Below are 22,102 nucleotides of genomic sequence, written 5' to 3' on the forward strand. Positions count from 1 at the left end.
GAGAAACGAAAAGTGTTTGGACTAGTAGTTCGAACACCTGAAAATGTAATCCATATTGGATACAAATGGGTTTTTGTACGAAAGAGAAATGATAATAATGAAATTACAAGATACAAAGTCCGACTAGTGGTTCAAGGTTTCTCCCAAAGACCGGGAATTGATTATGAGGAAACAAATTCTCCCGTAATGGATACCATCACTTTTAGGTCCTTAATTAGTTTGACCGTGTCACAAGGGCTCGATATGCGCCTTATGGATGTAGTAACTGCCTACCCATATGGTTCACTTGAAAGTAACATATATATGAGAGTCCCTGAAGGATTTAAGGTGCCAAGAATAAATGATACATGTCCGAGAACTATGTTCTCAATTAAATTGCAAAAATCATTATATGGATTGAAACAATACGGACGCATGTGGTATAATCGCCTTAGCGAATATTTGTTGAAAAAGGGTTATAAAAATGACGATATCTGTCCATGTGTTTCATAAAGAAAATAAATATTGGATTTGCAATTATGACAGTTTATATTAATGATTTAAATTTAATTAGACCTCCTGAAAAGTTCAACAAAACTGCAGATTATTTGAGAAATGAATTTGAGATGAAAGATTTGGGAAAAATCAATTTTTGTCTTGAATTACAAATTGAACATTTTTCAGAGGGATTATTTGTTCATCAATCTACTTATACAGAAAAAGTCTTGAAACGCTTTTATATGGATAATGCACATCCATTGCCATCACCTATGGTTGTTCGATCACTTGATGTAAAAAAAGATCCATTTCGTCCACTTGAAGGTGGAGAAAAGATTCTTGGTCCTGAAGTACATAGCTTAGTGCAATTGGAATATTAACTTATCTTGCAAATTGCACTCGACCTGACCTAACTTTTTCTGTAAATCTCTTTGCAAGATGTAGCTCTACACACAAAAGTTTATTGATTTTTCTCTATTCTCTTTTCCTCTCATTTTATAACAGATAGTGATTATTATGGTGATGAGTGTTGATTATCATTGTGGATATGGACATCAAATGGATTATGGATTTAATTTATTCTTGAATCCTATTCTATTTGCAACATCTATAAATATCACACCTTTTTCTTTCGATTTTCATATACTCTTATACTGCGACTCTATATAGTTTTTCCTACAAACTTAGAATATATATATTGGCCAGGAGAAAAGGTGGTTTTTTTTTTGTTTTTTTATTTTTTTTGGGTGGAGCTTTGAGTTAATTTTCTAATCCAAAAAAGGTTGAACAAACAAAGATGATTATTGCACCAATAATTGAGGAGTTGAATTTTCTTAAAAAGAGAAAAAATTTCGTACCATGATCTAATTAAATATTTGTTTTCTTCTCGTTCTTTTTTTTTTTTTTAAATTTTTTTTTTTTTTTTTTTTTTTTTTTTTTTTTTTTTTTTGTGCGTGTGTGCGTGTGTGTGTATGTGTGTAAATTATTAGTTAACAGTATGCTAATAAGTTAATTAAATGGCGTGCAATTTTCCAAGTCATGTGTTCACGAAATATTTTCTTTCGATTTAAATTATCGCAAGTATACGGTTCGTTAACAAATAATAAAGTGGATTCAATGAGTCCGAGTATCGTCCAACAGAGATTGGTTAGTTCAATTTTACTTATTCGACCTTAACCAAAACCAAATTACTCAAAATGAATGTGGACCTAATTAAAACTCTAAAATTGGAAAGAAAACCCTACTTATGCAGCTTTTATGATTGTAATGAAATTAATAAGCAAAACAATAATTTAAAACTCTAAAATGAAATCAATTGTTGAGAACGCATGTTTGTTGTAATCAATAGAAATTAAACACACTAGGATCACGATTTCCCATGTAATTATCACTTTAAACTCTAGTTTCACAATATGACAACATAATTCAATTGTTGACGAATCAATGTTCCTAAGTCTATCCAATACTCTCTCTCGAGATGTATCAAACCTATTTCTACATACCACCGATCTATATTTCTATGACAAGTGCATATGTAAAAATGCATATAGTTTTATGAACACTTAAAGATTCACGTAGGGTATAACGGTATATTTCTATTCTTTATCGGACCCTACGATGATTTATATTATGTCGAATCTATTCCAATTCTCTCGAATGCAAGAATAAATCACCCAAACTCACACAATTACGGGCCCTTAATTGCTGAAACAATAAGTGCATATAAATCATTCAAAACAAAAGAAATATGTTTTAATGTCAAATTGCAAAACTAGAAATATAAAACTCAAATCACATGGTACATCGATCTCCTAGCACATGAAAATCTAGCCTAACATAATTGGAAATAAAAAAAACAACAATTATAACCAAGGAAGAACATCATCCAATTGATTCTTGAAGTGAAATCTTGAATCTTGAAGTGGATTGTCTTGTTTTTACCTTGTTCTTCCTCTCCAAATCCTCCAAAATTGTGTTTTTGTGCCTCCAATTACGTTCTCCCCTTCTTCTGGACGTTCTTTCGTATTTAAATCGCGTGGAAATTAGGTTACCAAAGGAGTTTCAATCGTATAAGGAAACTGCAAAACGGCCCCCAGATTATACCTATGCGACCGCATAGGCATATCCTATGCTTTCGCATAGAGTAAACAAAATTTGAGAAAAGGTTCTCGGGAGGATTCTATGCGACCGCATAGAGTTTATACTATGCGACTGCATAGGCATACATTCTTTTCGCCGGACAGTTTTTAGTATTTTGGTCATAACTTTCTCGTCTGATCTCCAATTGAAGTGATTCAAAGTGCATTGAGAAGAAAACTCAAAGATCTACATTTTTGATAGAAATAGACTTCCTCAAATTCTGATGTTTACTATGCGAAAAATAGATCTCAAATAGATACTAAAAATCACGAGCATAGCTTTTTCGCCTGAAAGTTGATACTTGATAATACTTCGACCCTATTTCACCTCGTGACTCCTTTCCTCATTCGATTGACTTCTAACACTCTTGAATCTTCATTCCATTTCCCGTCTCATCTATGAATTATTTGCAACTTGGTCCCCGAACTTTCAGTTTAATTCATTTTAGTCCCTTTGCAATTCCTTCTTCTTCCAATCATCTTGTATTGCTTTCGAGTTCATACTTAGCATATTTGCATTCCCGAGTTGTCTTTTAGTTCAACTTTCGAATATTTGCATCCTTAGTCCCTGAACTATCACTTTGCTCCATTTTAGTCATTTTTCGGCTCTCTTCTCCTGAATTCCACTATTTTCATAGAAATACCTACATTGCGTGAATTCAATGAGATTAAGTCACAATTCAATTATTTTGCTTGTATTTAAGTCATGTTTGTAATCTAAATAAGTGTGCAAAAACACATTTATCATCATGCAAACCGTATTAATTGGGCAAACCATATTGCAATTTTCTAAGTCAAGTCAACATAAAAGACTTAGAAAGGCCAAATACGAAAAATGCATTTCTTTATTATTTTTAAAAGGTTGAACCCCAACCTTGAGGACCCCCACCACCCCGTCTCTAGAGTTTTGTGAGGGAGGTAAATCGCTGGATGTGTCTCAACAGGCCAGAGAACAAGAGCTGCCAGTACACTGCGCCTACAAGGAGTCCAATTTCATCTCTTAGGAATCGAACCCCCACACTGCGGTTGCCAGTAAGGCGTGAGATAACCTCACTTCTATCTTTTGCACCACTGAATTATTCCCGGGGGCGCATTTCTTTATTATTTTTATTTATATATAAGAATGCTCTCGCTAGTAGCCTTCATTATTCTCAAGCAATCGTCAGCCACAAAGACATGATTCCAAAGCCTTTCCTTTTCTTCATTTTTCTGTTCATCTCAACATTTTTCGCTTCATCAATTACAAGAAAATTGTACGACAAATCAAAAGGTAATGAGACCTCTCAACCATCAACATTACGCATTTCATTTTTTCGACATGCACGTTTGGCTAAGCTTTTAGGCTGTAGCCATTAATAAATTAGTATTAAGGATTCGTAAATCATAACCTATCATTTTAAATATATGTTTTCGTTTGTATATTTTATTTCATATTTATTTTGATCGAAATGATGCAAAGGCGGAGTCATTGAGAGTACCTCAGGACATTCTCCTCCGTCAATCGGAAATAGAATGCCACCAACTCTCAGTAAATAATATAAAAAATATATTGTGAGTACTTGTGCTATATTTTCCTTAAATATAACATTAATTTAGGGGTGGCATTGGGCCGAGTCGAGCCGGCTCGGCTCGTTAACCCACGAGCTCGGGCTCGTGGCTCGTTTTTCACGAGCCGAGCCGAATCCACGAGCGGCTCGCGAGCTCGTGAATTTTTATTTTTTTTGCAAATTTTATTGATAAAATTTTAATTTTTTCCACTTTTTTGGACGAGCCGGCTCGTGAGCTTGGCCCAGGAGCTGTTGGTCGAGCTCGACGAGCCGAGCGGGCTCGGCCTGTTGGACGGGACCCCCGCTCGGCTCGAGCTCGGGCTCGTCATTTGACGAGCCCGAGCAACCCACGAGCCGAGCCGACGAGCCGCAAGTTGGATCGGCCCAATTGACATCCCTACATTAATTTAATGACTACTTGTATATAGTAGTCTACACAAGTCAAATCAACAGACACAATTAAATGAAAAATGTTTGAGGTACATTGTGGTGTTCATTTTGGTGTCCAAAATGGACTTTCGGCGCTTCAGTATTGGCCGAGGCGCCTATGAGCCCAAGTGTGGCAGGCGCCTAACCATTTTGGACACCACAATGTACCCATAGCACTGCCGCAATTAAATAATCATCAGAAGTAAAAATAAAAGGATAATACTTGGGGTGCATAATGTCCATTATGTCCAAGTAGAATAATCCAAAATAAAATGCAAATAGAATTATCTCCAATTTTGAATTTACATAAATGACCCAAAATTTTGTGAAGTACTTAAACAAATTAAAAAGACTAATCAGTTCAAAATTGTGGCTTTTGTATTTTGTCATAGGGTCTACACATTCACTTCATAATTCATATTGTGTTTTTAGTTGACTTCATAGTTGTTAACGTTTTCACTATCGTTGTTGTAATTTTTTATTTTGTCACAACATTAACAAAACATATTGGCTCCATAACTATTTTAGTTAACAAAATTTTTACAGTGTAGTAACTTGTTTAGTGCTATACTCCACAAGACGAAGTCCTTGTTTGACAATCATTTTGTATACAATGAGTTTTTGAATTACAAATTTTTGGAGAATGTATAGCTAAAAAATAGGAAAATTTTTTTGGTTTACATGAAAAGTATTTTATTGTGAGAGAATGTATAGTTGAAAATGAATATAAAAAAGAGTTTTGAAAGAATAATTGTCAAATAGGAGCTAAATATTATAAAACTTGATTGATTTTTATTATATGGCGTTTCCTTTTATTTCATCTAAACTTATTTATCTAGGAAAAAGTCGAGTAAAGTTGATAAAATGGTTGATCATTCTGAATTATCCCCTATTTATTCTTTTTTTTTAAACTCATTTTCAATCATACATTTTCGTAATAAAATATTATGTAAGTTAATCCAAAATATTTTTCTATTTTTGAACACCATATTCTCTATAGAATCATTATTTCAAAATAGGGATATAAGGAGTTCATGTCGTAATAGTAAGGCTCAACTATGACAAAATCACCTATACAATCAGCCAACAAAAAGTTCCAAAAACATGAATGCCATTCAAGTCCTTAGTTCCAGTCGAATCGCGAGCAAAGCTCGACACTGCTAGCGAAGGGGAATGGCCCTCTGGCCTCTGATATCCATATAAAGGACACGACGAGCATAAATACCCTCTTTAACTTCTATTCTAACGGAGACAGGTTTCCGAAATCAAATTCATGTGCCTTACGCTGAATCTGATTATGGGCTCAAAGAAGCTAATAGAATAAGAGCTTCAAACAACAGCTAAGAGAAGAGCTCAAAACAACAAGGAAAGCAGAGGTTAACGTTTATTGGCTTAAGCCATTTGTATACCGAGCTGGGAGCTTGATTCAAGTTTATTTTCTCCAAAAAAAAGATTTATAATGGTTGCTAGCCATCATTTGGAAAAAAAAAAATGGAATTTTGAATAGTGAATTTTTTGGAGAATATGTGATTAGAAGGTAGGAAAAAGTTTTGAATTTATATAAAAAATATTTTTATTTTATAAATGTGTGGTTAAAAATAAAAATAAAAATTAAAATCTTTTATTAATCTTATTTTTGGCTTGACATTTTATATTTTCCTTTTATAAACTCAGACATACGAACTGCAGCAATCAGTTCCAGGGTTTGATTTTATGCTGGGATCTGGTATCAATAATCCAAATAGTATATACCCTGCCATTCCCAGTGAAAGCTCGGCAATTCCTCCAACTTTGCAAGTCAGCCTTCAAGTGCCGAATGTACCAGCAGCTCCTACACTCCTCGGGAAAGGGTAAGATTTGGATATCCTTCCTCAATGCAAACAAAAGAATTTAAGCATGCTTCATGGAAAATGAATGTGAACGGTATATATATATATATATATCAGGAAGTGTTGTGGCGATGACCTGGTGTTAATCTAGATCTCTCCATAATTTAGCCCCTGTTTGTCTTCCTTTAAAACAAAACTTTTTAATTCTCATATTCATTTTCAACCACACATTTACACAATAAAATATTTTGCATGTAAATTCAAAACTTTTTCATACTTATTAACCACACGTTCTCCAATAATCACAATTCAAAAAAAAAATCACCATTCAAAACATTATTTTGTCCAAATAATGACCATTGAACAGGGGGCTAATTTCATGTTTGCCTTTAAATTTTTATTTTTGTTTAAATAAACCGGTTTATTGGACCGGTTGGCTATACAAAACAGTAAAGAAATTTCATTCTTTGGTCCATATTTCATATTTCATAATTACCTTCAAACAAAAAATTTAAGACTTTATTCGTATAGATAATGTATATGACCTCAAAAATTACGCTAACAAAATTCTAGCCACCTCCTATTAGGGTTATAAGCAAAAACCGCAAAATCGAAAAATCGAACCGAAACCGTATTTTAGAAACCGTCGGTTTGGTGCCACGTGGACCCAGTCAACGAAATGGTTTTGACCCAAACCAAATCGGTCAAAATGGTTTGGTTTAGGTTTGAGAATTTTAATTGCGGTTTAAAACCAAACTGGACCGGTGAAAAATATATATAAAAAATAAAAAAATAAAAAAATAAATTTTTTTGAAAATTCATCCAAATATGTAAAATTCAATAGTTTTGTCATTTGTGGGTATTTTTGTCAATTCCTAATATTCTAATACAGATATATTTTATAATCATCATCATCATTCAATAATCCTAATATATATTTAATAATTTTAAGACTAACATAATCTATCAAAAATATTTTTCCTCTTCAAAATATAGATGAACTCCAGTCGACACCCAACACATTTTTGAGCCACCGGCACCACACACTTCTTTTCAGATTTTTCACGCCTCTTCAAAGTCGAATTGAAGTCCATTATACCAAATCGAAGACAAAGAGATTCTAGATATTCGGTGATAATATTTGCTACAAATAAAGTTTCAGATCAATAATTTTTTGGAGCAAATTAAGGTAAGAATCTGAAATTAAACGTGTTTCGTAACATCATACAAACGTAAACTTGTGTAATTGTTATATTTAGATATTATAAACAATTGCTTTATTATTGTAGTTAGTTATTCTCTTTGTTTAATCAATATCTTTTTTTTCAGATATAATGATTATGAGGTCTTGTTGGACATCATTATTTTTTTGGACCTTATATCTAGTTTAGTAGACTTGTATTATAACGTTATTGTATCGTCATTAACCTAAAAAAAGGTGAACAAAAATTTTTAAAAAAAAAACTATGTTTTAGTTTATTGTGATTTCACTTTGATTTAATTAATATTTAAATTTATAGTAGATGTATTTAGTCTCTGTTTGAGCCATATTTTTTATATCATCATAATGAGAAAATTGACTATTAGAGAGGAGGTTGGGTCCCACACATGAAATAGCAAGTTAACAAAGGCGGCTGGACTTGTAGAATAACAATCCAAATTTTCATTTTTTTTGTCCCAAAAATTTGATTCAAACAGGGGCTTAGCTTGTTTTAAATTTATAACTAGTAAGATATAAATATATATTAAATTCAATGAATTAATACCGGCAAAAAAATATATGGCGAAACCGACGGTTTAAAACCAGACCAAACCGTTAGGTTTAGGTTTGAATTTTTTTCAAACCGTTCAAAATGGTTTGGTTTAGATTTGGATTTTTCTCAAACCGTTTTAAACGGTTTGGTTTGAAAATTTGTCAAAAATCGGTAAAATCGGACCGCTTACACATCTACCGCCTATCCATGTAGACATCACCTATATATTGGAACACCTCGTTGCAAAAGTTGCTTGTTGAGAAAAAGTTCAGATAACTGTTTGTATTTCGACGATCAAGTCAATAACTAGACGAGAAAAAAATAAGTACAAGAAACGGGAAAGGAATTTTGGTTAGAATTAGAATGTATATACCTTAAAATGAAATGAATCACACACACATATGGGAGATGTAAATGGACCGAGTAGAGTTAATGGCCCAAAACAAGGTTACTTGATTAAATTAAATAAACGATGCCACGTCGAAACGTTTGGGACCTCCTCTATCACGTGTGTGGCGCGTAATTTATAAGTATAACAAATCTTTTCTCTATTCAGATTACTTGTAAATTTTTCTTTGTTAGAATTCTTTCCTTTATCCATTGGTATATCGGTGAATTAAATCTCATTTTCTCTGTCTAATTCAACCTAATGTTTACTTTACTGGGATTGCATAATCAAAGCCGCAACGGCAACGGCAAATATGACTGTAATTGTAACTCCTTCATCAGCAAGCCGTAATGCAAGTGCAAAGTCTAGGGTGCCGTAGGCGCTCGTCGTGGGCCAACCATAACAAGAGGAAAAGCTGGGTAAGTGTGAAACTATGTATTCAATAATTTATTCCAACTTGTTTTGGAGCTTGTTGCTTGCTTAGTTTTCACTTAAGAAGAAACATAAATCAGTTGACTGCAACTTGCTTTAATTGTATGGTCAATTGGTGTTTGCTTTGCTATACTGTTAATTGAATTGTATGCTTAATCAGTTAGAAACTATTTAAAAGTGATGTGTTTGCTTTAATTAGTCAATTCCACACGTAAAGTCGAACTAATCGGTAACTTAAAACGTAAACTTGGTAAAACTAAAATTTGAATTGGTGATCATGGTGTCCCGCAAACTTTCAAACATTATCACAGTATTCTAGGCGAGACTTTTCACATTCAATTTCTTGCTAAAATAATTAAGACATATGCACTTTTCAAGAATTTCAAAGATTACTTGCTCTTGCGTGGGTAATTATTAGAGTAGGAGAAGTCTAAATTGGCAGAACACTGGTTCAACGACATCTAATTGTTGGATCTGAGTTCCAACTAAAAAATACTTTTAAATATGTAGAACTTAGTATTCCCTTGATTATCTTAAGTTGAATTCAATATTTATTATCGAAGTTTTTTTTCTAACAGGCCTTCTAATTCTTTTATTATCATATTCGGGTAATTGACACAAAATTACTCTATTGTTTTTATATTTTGCACAAAATAATCATATTCTTTCATTTTGGCACAATACTCCCGTCAAAAGTCAAATCTAGCAAAAGTTGTGGAAAACAACCTTGTCTTCTATTTTCTCCATTAAAATCTTGTGAAATGATGAATTTACACTCCCTTGAAATAAGCAAAAAGAAAGGAAAAAAATTTAAAAAATAATTATAGACATAGTCCCAAAATTTTCGAAAATGCAGAAGAGCCTCAATTAAAAATAATTAAAGAAATAAAAAAATCTCAACCTTTATCTCAATTTTTGCAACTCCTACGTTTCTCAACAAACAATCAATTAAGTACACATAAGCAATCGATTAATTCTTTAGCTTGTCTCTAATTTATATAGAAATCATGTATATTCAATTATGAAATTATTTGTATCGAATCTCTATCTGCCTAAATTTCTCTCTTCACTTATTACATATTTTAGAAATTCTAACTGGTTTGACTTTGAGGGATACATAAACGAGCTATATATTTTTGTAGAAAAAAATAATATCCTAAATATCAATCTTTAACTTATGCTAAGTACTCGTGATGACATATCAAATTAACTAATTAGTCAATTATTTAATTTTTGTGACCAATTATGAACCTATTCACAAACTAATAATGTGACGTGACATCAATGTTTAGTATAAACTAACTATTGGTGCTCAAGAGGTCATTTCTTTATTTTTTATGAGAATAGACCTCAATCAATTTCAATAAATCAAATTCAAAATAATTTAACTATTTACCTTTGTTATATCAAAATATACAAATATTAAATTTTCACATTAGCAGCTAGGAGACTTGATGAAGATCTTCCAATATCGTTCCTATCGAGGCCTTGTTGTACCAAATGTCGAATTTGTTTGTTCAGCAAGGACAATATATTGACTCATACAGTTCGACGGGCACTCCCATTAGTGTCCCACGGTATACCATAGTAGATAACTTGACCCTTGTTGAAACTTTAGAACTTGAAAGTCTTTTTTTTTTTTTTTTGTCAAGATCCTACATATCAAATCACCAAGAAAATTAATTAATGCGGAACATACCTTAATTCATTGGGAATGATTCTTTATTACTGGATTTCGATTCCGAATCTTGAATACTACTGGAATCTTTTCATGTTTGGTTTCTTCACTTTTAATCTTGAATTTTACCTTCTTTGATTCTTTAATTGTTGTGCTTGATTTTACTTCTTGATCCATAGATCTAATTCTTGAATTTTTTTTTCTATTGAATTTTTTTTTCTACTCGGTTTTTTATTCTTGATCTTGATTGTGGGTTTTGGATCTTCATCTTCCATATGTTTTCGTTTGCATTCTTGTGTTGATGGAATGACACAAAGAATAAGAATTACATATGAATTGAGGACTATAACATACGTCCATAAGTATTTCACCCATCATGAAATATAATTTTAAAGGAATCTGGTCTTTATATATATAATCCCGCCACACTTTATTTAGATGTCCTAAGTCCATTGATTTAATTTTTTTTTATTAGATCACTTTAATTAGGCTCAACTTTAAGATAGCATTATACACATTACATATGTAAGTTTACATAACAAAAAATAAACCTAACAATCTTCTACTTAGGCTATATATGTTACCCTATAAATGTTGTTAGGTTTTAATGTAATTGGCAATTCTGTGGAAAAAAAAGAGCAAATTGAAAAAGTGTAAAAGTCGAGGAGTTAGGTACAATTTTGTGTAGTAGTCGCCAACACACTGCTGGAAATAAGGAATAAAGAGTCGTTGCAATTTCATTTGCCCCTCACCAACACATTGCTCGTACGATAAAAAACAGAATAGACTTCGCTAGCTTGTCGCCAGGACCTTGCTCGAGAAAATACATTTGCTCGCTCTTCGTTGGACTATCGCTCGAGCGACAGTGGATACCAGAAAACCCTAATTTGCGATTTCCAAGAATTTTAACAATACCATACTATCAAAAACATCTTTTGTATAAATACTTGGGCCGTTTCACGAAAAACCTTGGATTGTTCAATGTGAGAAAAAAATCAAAACAAAAAATTGAGATTGGCAATTGAAAACATCAAAACAAAAAATTCAAACACCAAAAATCAAAACTTCAAGAGTATCTATCAGATGTTGAAGATCAAGGAAGCTAATCGGTGTTCCAATTGCTGGAGAACAAGGAGTTCTCGGGAATCGACAAGAGATAGAGAGAATTAGAAAGCCAAGAGTTGGTGCAGGAGCACGCAATCCAGGAGGCTTTGAGAACTACAATCAAGAGGTCAGAGAGTACTAGTGTTGGTCAAGTTTGGCGATACTGTAGGTTGATTCGTTTATAGTGGATTCATACTGATTTGGGCTTAGAGTTTTTAGTCCAGTGAGGGGTCTCCTTTGTCATCAAATATCCAGTGTTATTTATTCTCCTGCAATTTATTAAATTGCGACAATTCAACATAGGGTAAATTGCATGTGAATTTATCTGGACTAATTAAGAATTGTAAAGTGTTACAATTGTTAATTAATTTGCATAAATTTCGAGCAAACACTTATTCGCCCCCTCTAGGTGTTATTTGGATCGAACTACATAACTTTTAAATGTGTATAATCTTATGACGTAAAACTTTTGTTATAACAACCAAAAAATCTCCGAACAATCTCATCAATCAATTATGTCAATATAGTATCAAAGTGGTCTTTGTTATAAGTAACATATCTAAACCAATTAATGGTCATGCATATAATCACAATCAAATGACATAAATCAAGTGCGAATGTGTAGCATGAGAATTACATGCAATGTGATCCAAACATGCATAGTTTCAATTGATCATACCTTATTCTTTAATGATATCAACCATAAACTTTAATCGGAGTGGAACTAAACTGAACATTTTATTTCTAGAATAAACCAAATATCCATGAATAAAAATATGTGTCGAAAACTGACAACATTTGAACACAAACTCCCACAAAACTGATATATCATCAAAAAATACAACACACATGTAAGCATTATACTCATGAAAGACTTTGGGTGGCAGCCATTTAGTAAATGGATCCATAATTATGGAGTTTGTGCTAATATGTTTTATATAACTTGACAACTCTGAATTCTTTCTTTAACAATTAGAAACTTAATAGCTATAAACTTTGACATCATCATATTCATGTTAGAATACAAGACTATTGTCATAGAATAACTAAAGTGGTCTTTCAAATTCATTCAAAACACACAACCTAGTGACAATATTTTGGCAATCATATTCTATGATCAAAAGCGGAATAACCAATGATCTCCAATTGGTCTATTTCCTTGAATGTGATCACATAATTCTTAGTTCTCGATAAATACCGAATAACCTAATTGGCTGCTTTTTAAATATCCAATCCAGAGTTACTTAAATATCCATATAGCATTCAAACAATGAATATCATATCCAGATGTGTGCAAACCTTAACATACACTAAACGCCCAACTATTGAAGCACGAGAAAATTTTTTGTAGTTCCTTTTCTTTAATTTTATTCTTGATGCATTGATTGAGACTCGACTTGTTTCCCTTAGTAGTAGAGGTATCATTTAGTTTACACCATCGAATCTCTCTCCTCTCACTGTGTGTGTGTGTGTGTGTTATTGGATATTAAGTTACTCCATAAATGAATATTTTTTATAATGGTATGTATAAAAGAATCAGGGAATTTGATGTGAGACTTCACTATGTATGGATATTGTTATTATTTCAAAGACATATACCTGCAGAAAATACATGTTAGTTGTAAACCCAATAACTAAAAGTATTTTGACAACTATTGTCTTTTTTTTTTCTTTTTTTCTTTTTTTATGACGGGGAACTCGAGGCCGCTACCCTTCGAGTGTGCACTGGGTAAACCCTCGGGTTGACGAAATAGTTTACAAATCATGATAGTCAGGTAAACCGCACTAAACACGCCCGGTGTGATAGGCTCGATCGAAAAAGTGTTGGTAGAAGGAATCAAACTCGTGACCAAAGATCTCCATGCTCACAAACTATCATATTTTATAGTAGGCAAAGAGATGGTTCAACTTGGACGATCAATAAAACTATTCATTGTAAAATTGAATTATGCATGTAATGAGAAAGAATTTCTTTTTTTCAACCACTATAGTCCGCAGGTTTTGTTAGTAACAGAACAGAGAAAAAACACAATACATACAAGGACGAAGGCTTGGTCTAACTTCCAGCTGAAGCTACAAAAGAATAAGTGAAATGTTTTAACATCTATGTAGGTAGTAATTAATTATATCACAAATTAATCACTTTCTTCAGGCAAAATAATCAATTACAAAATCAATATGTGAACTTTTTAACATTATTTCACGGTCAGTGAGGTTGCCGTAACCTTAAAGCTACATAAGCCAAAACCCTATATCCCACCAACATTACAATCAAAGCAGCCATATCCACCACCATACTATCAATACCAAGATACTTTATGGCCGGAAAATCTTGAACTCTGCATTCTTTACCTCCCCATCCACATTCATAAACCTCATTTTTGGAGTACTGCACAGCCACAAGAAACTTATAACAGTAGTGGGAAAAAGAAAAGTATTTTAAACAGTTAATGTAAGGTGGCATATGTTGAACGTAATATCCACTAGCAAGTAAAAACACCAGAATCATGACAGAAGATAAGGTTGCCGCCTGCTTTACGTCCATTAAAACTGCTCCGAGAGCAAGGCCGAGGCCCTGAGAAACTAAAACGTTGAGGAGAACTATGGAAAGGGTTAGCAGGAAAGTTATAAGGGATGGTTTAAGGCCGCTCATCCAGTATGTAATTGTAGTGAATATGATGGGAAGTACGAGCTCCATTGGCAAGTCACCTGCAATTCTTGCCAAGTAATAGGACGAGAGACGATACATGCCTGAGGAGAGTTCTCTCGTGAGCATTGGCCTTTCTTGCGGGAAGGTGAATACGGCATTGAAGAGAGGGAAGAAACCCCAGAATATTGAGAAGAAAAAGAGCAATCCCACCTGTCCAACAAACATTTTGGTTTAGCTCAAGTCTCGTCCTCGTCATTTATAAAAAGAAATATTCACCGGTCATGTGCTTTATTAAAAATGAATTTCACGTCTGTGTTAGGGAGCACGTTGGGAATAAAATGTAAAATTATATTGCATCTCTAATAACTTAAACATTTAAATGGAAGAGTTCAACATGTTATTCAAGCATACAAAAATGTTACGTTTTATAATTTTCTTCTTCAATTTATGAAAATAATGCATGCGTGGGGCATTGAAAATTAAATTTAAATAAATAAATATATTTCATTTTTCAAAACTTAAACCTCAGATGAGGTGATTTTAATGGTTAAACTTCTAAAAAAGACACATCAACATTATATATTGGCCATTTCAAATTACCAACAACACAAGACCCAATTGTTAGTCAATATTGTTTAGCTTTTAATTTCATTGACTAATTATTCTCAATAAAAATGTTCGTAATTTCCATGACATTTTCAAATTTTCTATGATTAATTCCATAATTGTTTGATAGCTAATGCACTTTTTTTTTCTTTTTTTTTTTTTGACCAACAAAATAATAGGAAGAAATCCTCCGAAAGATGGCTTAAATTGGCAAAATTTGTGCTGTTGTATAATTACCTGATCTTGTATATGATTAGTGTCTGAATGCCACCATAAAAGTCCAGAAACAATTGAAACAGACAACACTTGGAAAATTCTTAGGCCTGAAAATGACTCATGTCTCCTTTCCTTAAGCCCTCTGCTCAACAACACCTTAAATTGCAACCACCAACTATTTGTCCATTGATTTTCAGAACCTGATAATAATCATACGAAAACAATTTTAAACTTAACCCATAAAAAAAGAAGAAAGTATATAATCATTTTATGCAGCTTTATGCAAGCACAAGAGTCACTTTAAAATTTAAAAAAAATGGAATGAAGATTTTGATGTATACTTCTTGATGGTAATGATTTTCCAGGATGTATTTCATCTTGAGATGCTCTTTGAATTTCTTCTTTAAGAATTGGAAGCAGGTTCTTTTTGTAAGAGGATATAAGGAATTGTTTTGTTGCATTATGCTCATTTTGGCTTCCATGAAACTCCATTTGATCATCCTGCCTTGCCTCAGGATTAACACCTGTTAATGCAAAATTTCACGTCATTTAACTATGAAAGAGTTAAAACTTTTAAGATAGAATCTCGAGACATAATAACACTTGGATATTTCAATCATTTTTTAGAGTTCAAAACATAGATATATTATATATGCATTTGTATATTGTCAATATCCGAAGATGTATTCAAAAATAAAAATACATATAAGTCTGACGCAAAGTACTTTTTATTAATTAGATAAATGGAACAATATCCGACATACTGCGACAGAGAAAAGTAAAAGTTCAGCTAAAAGTTGGAAACTTTAATTAGTCAAAGCTCGAAAAAGGATGAGGGCAGAAGAAAAGTATTTCAACTTACTTTTGACTAATTAAGTAGATACGTGTGTGATGCGTATAGGTTATTAATTTTTTTATTTTTATTTTTTTGTTTTTATTTTTTTGCTTTAATATGGATTCAGCTTTTGAGGGACCATGTTAAGTTATTTAAAATCTTAAGAAGCAATCTGGGATGGGTAGGATAGCGAGGGTGGTTAAGGTAAGAACATGATTATTATTACTTCTATATTATTGTGTGCAGATTAATATACAGATCGATAATGTGAATTATATTAACCGAATTCACTATAATATACAAATAACTTTACTCATATTACCAACACAACTTTATTTGAAAGGACCAAATATTGGCATTAGCAGAAGAATAGATAAGATATTTACATTTCAAATGTCCAATTATGTAGAATATATTCTATTTAATTACTATAAAATCTTAATCTTTTTTAGCTGGCAAGAATAAGAATTTTAGAATAAGCTCTTACAAATATTATGAACAACTAAAATATATTTTTTCTTAAAGCAATCTATCTGTCTAGACAGGAGTTTTTAGCCGCACTTAACAGTATGCAGTGAAAATGTAGTTAATTTCTTTAGAGTATTAACAACAATAGGCATTAAGAAGAATATTTCATACCATTAGCAAGATCCAGAAGAAAATCTGCAGGATTCATGAAATGAAAACCGGGCTTGTAACCAATGGAAGCAAAATAGTCCATCACTTTATTGGCACTGCCACTGTAAATTGGACATCCTTCTGATAATACTAATATCTTATCAAACATCATGTACAAACTACTAGACGGCTGGTGAATGGTCGTTATAACCGTCCGACCACTGCAGGCCAGCTTCCTGAGTGTGGCCATAATCCTCTGTGCCGTGGTGGAGTCCAGGCCGGAGGTGGGCTCATCCAACAACAAAAGACTTGGGTTCACTAGCATTTCTTGCCCAATACTGACCCTTTTTCTCTCCCCACCTGATATTCCCCTAAATAGAGGCCCACCAATCATGCTATTTCTACAAGTTGTTAATCCTAGCTCCATGATAGTTAATTCAGCATGTTCAATTTTCTCTTGTCTAGTGAGCTTATTTGGTAGTCTCAACAAAGAAGCATATGTTAGGGTTTCAAGAACCGTCAGGTGGGGATATAGCACATCATCTTGTGTAACGAACCCGGTTTTGCGCTTGGTTGAGCTTGAAAAAGGGTGTCCATTGTAGGTAATCGAACCGGAGATCTTTCCTGGTAACCGACTGGATAGTGCTGTTAGAAGAGTGGTTTTGCCACTCCCTGATGGGCCGAGCATGGCCAGAAGTTCACCAGGTCTAACAACACCACTAACACCATCGAGTATATTACGTTTTACCTTGGGTTGAGGTGAAGAAAAACAGTTTCCTCTATTTTCTCGTAACTCAATTGCGTATGATACATCTTCAAACTGCATAAAAAGTTATAACAAAATTACGAACACAAATGAAAGGCCAAGATATGGTTATTTGAACGAATGTTCTGAGTTTAATTTTAGCCATTTAATGAAATAGCCATCACCTCTCTAACAACTTAACTTTTAGACAAGAATGGTTCGAAATTGTCCATTTTAATAAAATTATGTGCTAAAGACATAATTTAAATCAATAAACAGGTCTCTTCTCAATAGTTTAATCTTTTAGGTGAGATGGATGACAATGACACTGGACTATTACATACCTTAAGAGTGATAGGCCGTAATGATTCGCGTAAAACAGAAATTCTAACGGTATTAGCATGATTTTGTTCTTGTATTTGATCAACTGGACTTGAGCTTACATTGCCGGTTGAGCCAGGTGGCTCGACCGGCAGAGAAATATTATGGGTTCTATTACGGACTAAAGCATTAGCTGCAACTCCATTGATATCTTGCTCAAAAGGCATAATTTAATTTGAGAAAAAAGAAACACAAACAGTACTACAGTAGAAGGAATAAGAGGAAATGCTCTTGTTGTTTGGGAGAATTAATGGTTGGCTCACATGCAGAGAAAGGATTTCAAAGGAGAATGCATGAGAAATGGATTGGGCAATGGCACATGATATATAGCTGCAAGAATTCTACGAGGGAATGTGCCGGGAGAGAACTGTATCTGTAGTGTTAGCTAGGGTATGCGTTTAGAATTGTTAATTGCACAATATCCTTTTTGACTTCTTTGTTAAAAATATGAGATATGCCTTTCCAAGTTTCTTTTTGAATAAAAGAAATGATTTTAATGTTCACTTTGTTTTTTTCTTTACCACGTGTTGCCACAAATTTATTATTTAAAAAAAGAAGGAATAACTCAAAAAAAAAAAAAAATGGCTTCTTATTTTTTTTTTTATAAAAAAAAAAAAAAAACAAAAAAAAAAAAAAAAAAAAAAAAAAGGCTTCAATTTGTCCATCCCATTTTTTAAATTTCATCTTCCTCAAACTAATTTTAAACAATACATTTTGTAGGATTCACAAATTTATCAACTTTTTAACTGCACGATTGGACAACTTTCATCAAAATTTACTAAAAATCGAATTTTTATTCAAACCAAATAGGGGCTTAATTATGAATCACGACATACTAACAAAAAGTTTAAAAAATTCATTACATACTTTCATACTACACCAAAAACCACAATATTATTGATGTTTTGATGAAATAAATGATTATATGTAAATTTCTTATCAATTATTAAACTTTCACACGATATAATTAACATGATACTGGAGCTAGCTAAAAGATCTAATTTCAAATTCTACCATCATCTTTTATAAAAATTGTATTACACGTCAGATTTTTCTCAAATATTGAGTTTGATCCGCAAGTGAGGAGTTTGTTTAGATTAGATTTAAACAAATATATATGACACATTTTTTACTGTTTAAATTTTTGGATGAGCTTGTTTAAATGGTCAAATATTTGATTCAGGTTACTACTGATACTATGCATATTACCTCACGTTGACATGCACTTTAGAAGCTTAATTTACAAAGAATACTTGTTTGATTTTGTTGCAAACAATGGACATTAAGTTACTCAATTTTCATTTGTATTCAAGCTATACATGAATTATGCAAACAAAAAGCCATTTTAATCCCAAAATATGGGAGCAAATCTTTGCTTCATTCCGCTAATTAATAAATCAGTTTATTTATTTCTTTATTTTGCATTGTTTTGAGAGAATTTTGCAAACTGCATCCTCAATTTGAAGTTACCTAGCACAACTCTAAGGGTGTTATCTTAGTAGTTCATTATATAACATTGCGTTCAAACAAAGACATGGAGCACAAAGAAATTTTGAGAGTTATGATAATAGCTTTGAACTCATATTTTTCATGGTCGAGAGCTTCTAATCACGTTCTTACTTTTTATCCCTACTCCAACATCACCCAACAAAAAGGTATAAAAAATGAACATTATATACATGAAATATAATTATGATCTAAATTGCCCAAAACAAAAGAGTGAAATACAACACAATGTGAAAAGTAGAGAAGCATTACGAAAAAAGAAAAAGAAAAAAACACACATACACGCACAAAAATATAGTGAAGAAAAATGTAACTTCAAATTTATAATAATATATTTGATTCAATATTTAATTTTAAAAAGCTAGTACTAATTAAAATTGAAAATAACGGTAGAACGTGAAAGCCTTTCATGTATTGTAATTTCAAGAAAAACTATTAAACGTGGTTTAAAGATTAAAAACTAACAAGATATTCGAACTATAGTTTTATCAACAGTATCATTGACAAAAAATCATAATTATTTGTTAATTTAATTGGTGAAATGGAAAAAAAATAAAAATTAAGTCCATTGTTAAGTATATTCCATTAACATCTACAGTAAAGCCTAGTTTTTATATTCTAACTTTTCTTTAACATTTGTAAAGCTTCCTTCAACTTTTTGGATTGTATATTTTAAAAGAACTTTTCTTAAATAAATTTAAACATTTTCAGAATATCAAATTTGTGTTCAAATTGAAAACGTTAACTCTACATCTCAACAACATTTTATTAAAACTTTTTAAGAACTTCAATTTTCAAAACGTGTTCAAATTGAAAACATTAACTCTTTTGCATTATGATAATCAGTCAGCTATTAGCTACAAATTCATAGAATCGAACAACCATCTCGATGCTCTCTCTTCATCCCGTGACAGATATTGTATATATGGTATATCTTCTTTTCTGGCAAAATCTAAAGAAATTAAAGAAAGTAGAAGTGCCTTTTTATGTGTCAAATTCTCATTCCATATCAAAGTATAGTGGTGGAGAGCTTGTCGTGTAAATTCTGTGTATCCTATTTAAGAATTGGTGGTGTCAAATTCAGAAGAAAAGGTGTTCATCAGGATAACTGTTGGTTGGTGTTTGTGGACGCGTCTCTAAATAATGCATCTTTGGTTTTTTTTTTCTTACTTGAAAATAAAATGTTTTATTTTATGCAATACTCATGCATTAATGTCTAATCAATACATTTTTCCCCCTTGTTTGAGCCACATTATTTTTATAAAAATTCATTTTTGAATTGTGTAATATTGATGAAAAATGTGTGGTTAAAAAATTAAAAAAAATTTTAGATTTACGTGTAATATTATTTTATTTAAAAATGTGTAGTTGAAATGATATCAAATCACCATTTAAAAATGTGTGTATCTATATATATATACACACACGCATCAAATAGGGCCTTTATGTTTATATTGTTTATAGTTTATTCCTTTTTTGGACGTTTGGAACTCCCTCTCTCATATAAGCATATTTTCACATTTGAGTAGAGAGGTCTAACAAATTGATGAATCTTTCTTGAGGTAACCTGCGACTTACACAAGACTAATTTTACCCTGTCATAACATAAACCAATTTAGGAAGGTGTCAAATCACATGACACCGGTCCTTACATGTTGGCACTCCTAGAAGAGAAGGCTCGAACCATACTAGGAACATAGCCCTTTAATTAACCTTTCTTCTCTTTATTTATTTTGAAAAAATAGAGAAAAGTAAAATATGCATTTGAATTTGGAAATTTACTCACCCTTAATTAGAGGTTATTGATATCCAAGAGTTACAGTCAGCCTTTTTTTAAATTAGTAGTATCGTCTTGGCAAGACCGAAATTTACGGTGAGTTGGTTCATGACACGGTCGTACCATCGATTGAAATTAAGCTAACCAGGTCTATTTTTCATGTCTATTTTAAGGATTAAAAAATAAAGATGCATGTGATTTTCACTTCCCTATTTTCATAAATAAAATAAAAGAGTTGTGAATATTAATAACAGAGTATTAATCAAAATATCAAGTCGATTTTGACATTTTAAAAATCAAATGATAGAAAAATAGTGAGACTCGCATTCTTCAAAATGATTAGTATAATCTATAACGAGATTTAATTTGATTTGACACATCACAATATATTCATAATTTGGGCAATACTCATTGTGTTGCGTTGCATGTTCAAGTGACAATGCTTTATTTTGAAGCTTTTCTATCTTTACAATTTTCTAATCCTTACTTTTCTAACTTTTTAGTAGGATCAGAATACTTTTACGTGATGAATGTGTTGAAATATAATTTAAATAAATAGGTTGGATTAAATATTTGAAAGGCTAAACTAGATTGAATCAAGATAAAATTTGGACCAAAGAAATTTTCTTTTCACCTTCATAAAATTAACCCACATAACATATCAAATGCCTCGATATAATTATTTAACATGATACCACAATAACCAAAAGTTTGTACGAAAATTTATCAAACTAAAGTGTATACAAAAAGTAAATACTTTAGTATATGATGCTTGATTCTTGGAAATAAATTGAAATGAATGAATAGAAATGATTAGAAAATTAATCTCTACTCTCTTTAATTCAAGAAATGGAATTCTTTATGAAGAAAAAAGCGTAGACCTTTTGAAAATTGCATTAATATATATGAATTATTTATTAAACATTTGGTCGTTACGCCGAATATTATGTGCCAAGTCTAGGAAGCTTGATATCATTACGATATCAAAATAA

The 22,102-nt window shown here is 32.0% G+C and overlaps 1 protein-coding gene across 1 annotated transcript; it reads right to left on the minus strand.

Moving 5' to 3' along the window:
• Positions 1 to 13,812: 13,812 nt before the first annotated feature.
• Positions 13,813 to 18,182, minus strand: LOC111398958 (ABC transporter G family member 21-like). The gene is made up of 5 exons (XM_023026138.1): positions 17,791 to 18,182; positions 16,723 to 17,521; positions 15,590 to 15,772; positions 15,270 to 15,448; positions 13,813 to 14,636 (listed from the first exon to the last, which is right to left on the minus strand). The coding sequence occupies exons 1-5, from the start codon at positions 17,992 to 17,994 to the stop codon at positions 13,983 to 13,985; spliced, it is 2,019 nt and encodes a 672-aa protein (XP_022881906.1). The 5' UTR covers positions 17,995 to 18,182; the 3' UTR covers positions 13,813 to 13,982.
• Positions 18,183 to 22,102: the final 3,920 nt, after the last annotated feature.

Source organism: Olea europaea, chromosome 8, assembly GCF_002742605.1.
Source record: "Olea europaea var. sylvestris chromosome 8, O_europaea_v1, whole genome shotgun sequence".
NCBI classification, from domain to species: domain Eukaryota; kingdom Viridiplantae; phylum Streptophyta; class Magnoliopsida; order Lamiales; family Oleaceae; genus Olea; species Olea europaea.

Bases quoted from the DNA above. Each gene is read 5' to 3' on its own strand.
- LOC111398958 (XM_023026138.1), bottom strand. From the start codon at position 17,994: ATGCCTTTTGAGCAAGATATCAATGGAGTTGCAGCTAATGCTTTAGTC. The intron at 17,522-17,790 runs GTATGTAATAGT...CTTTTTATGCAG, and splicing joins TACGGCCTATCACTCTTAAG to TTTGAAGATGTATCATACGC. The intron at 15,773-16,722 runs GTATGAAATATT...TTGCATTAACAG, and splicing joins TCTTCTGGATCTTGCTAATG to GTGTTAATCCTGAGGCAAGG.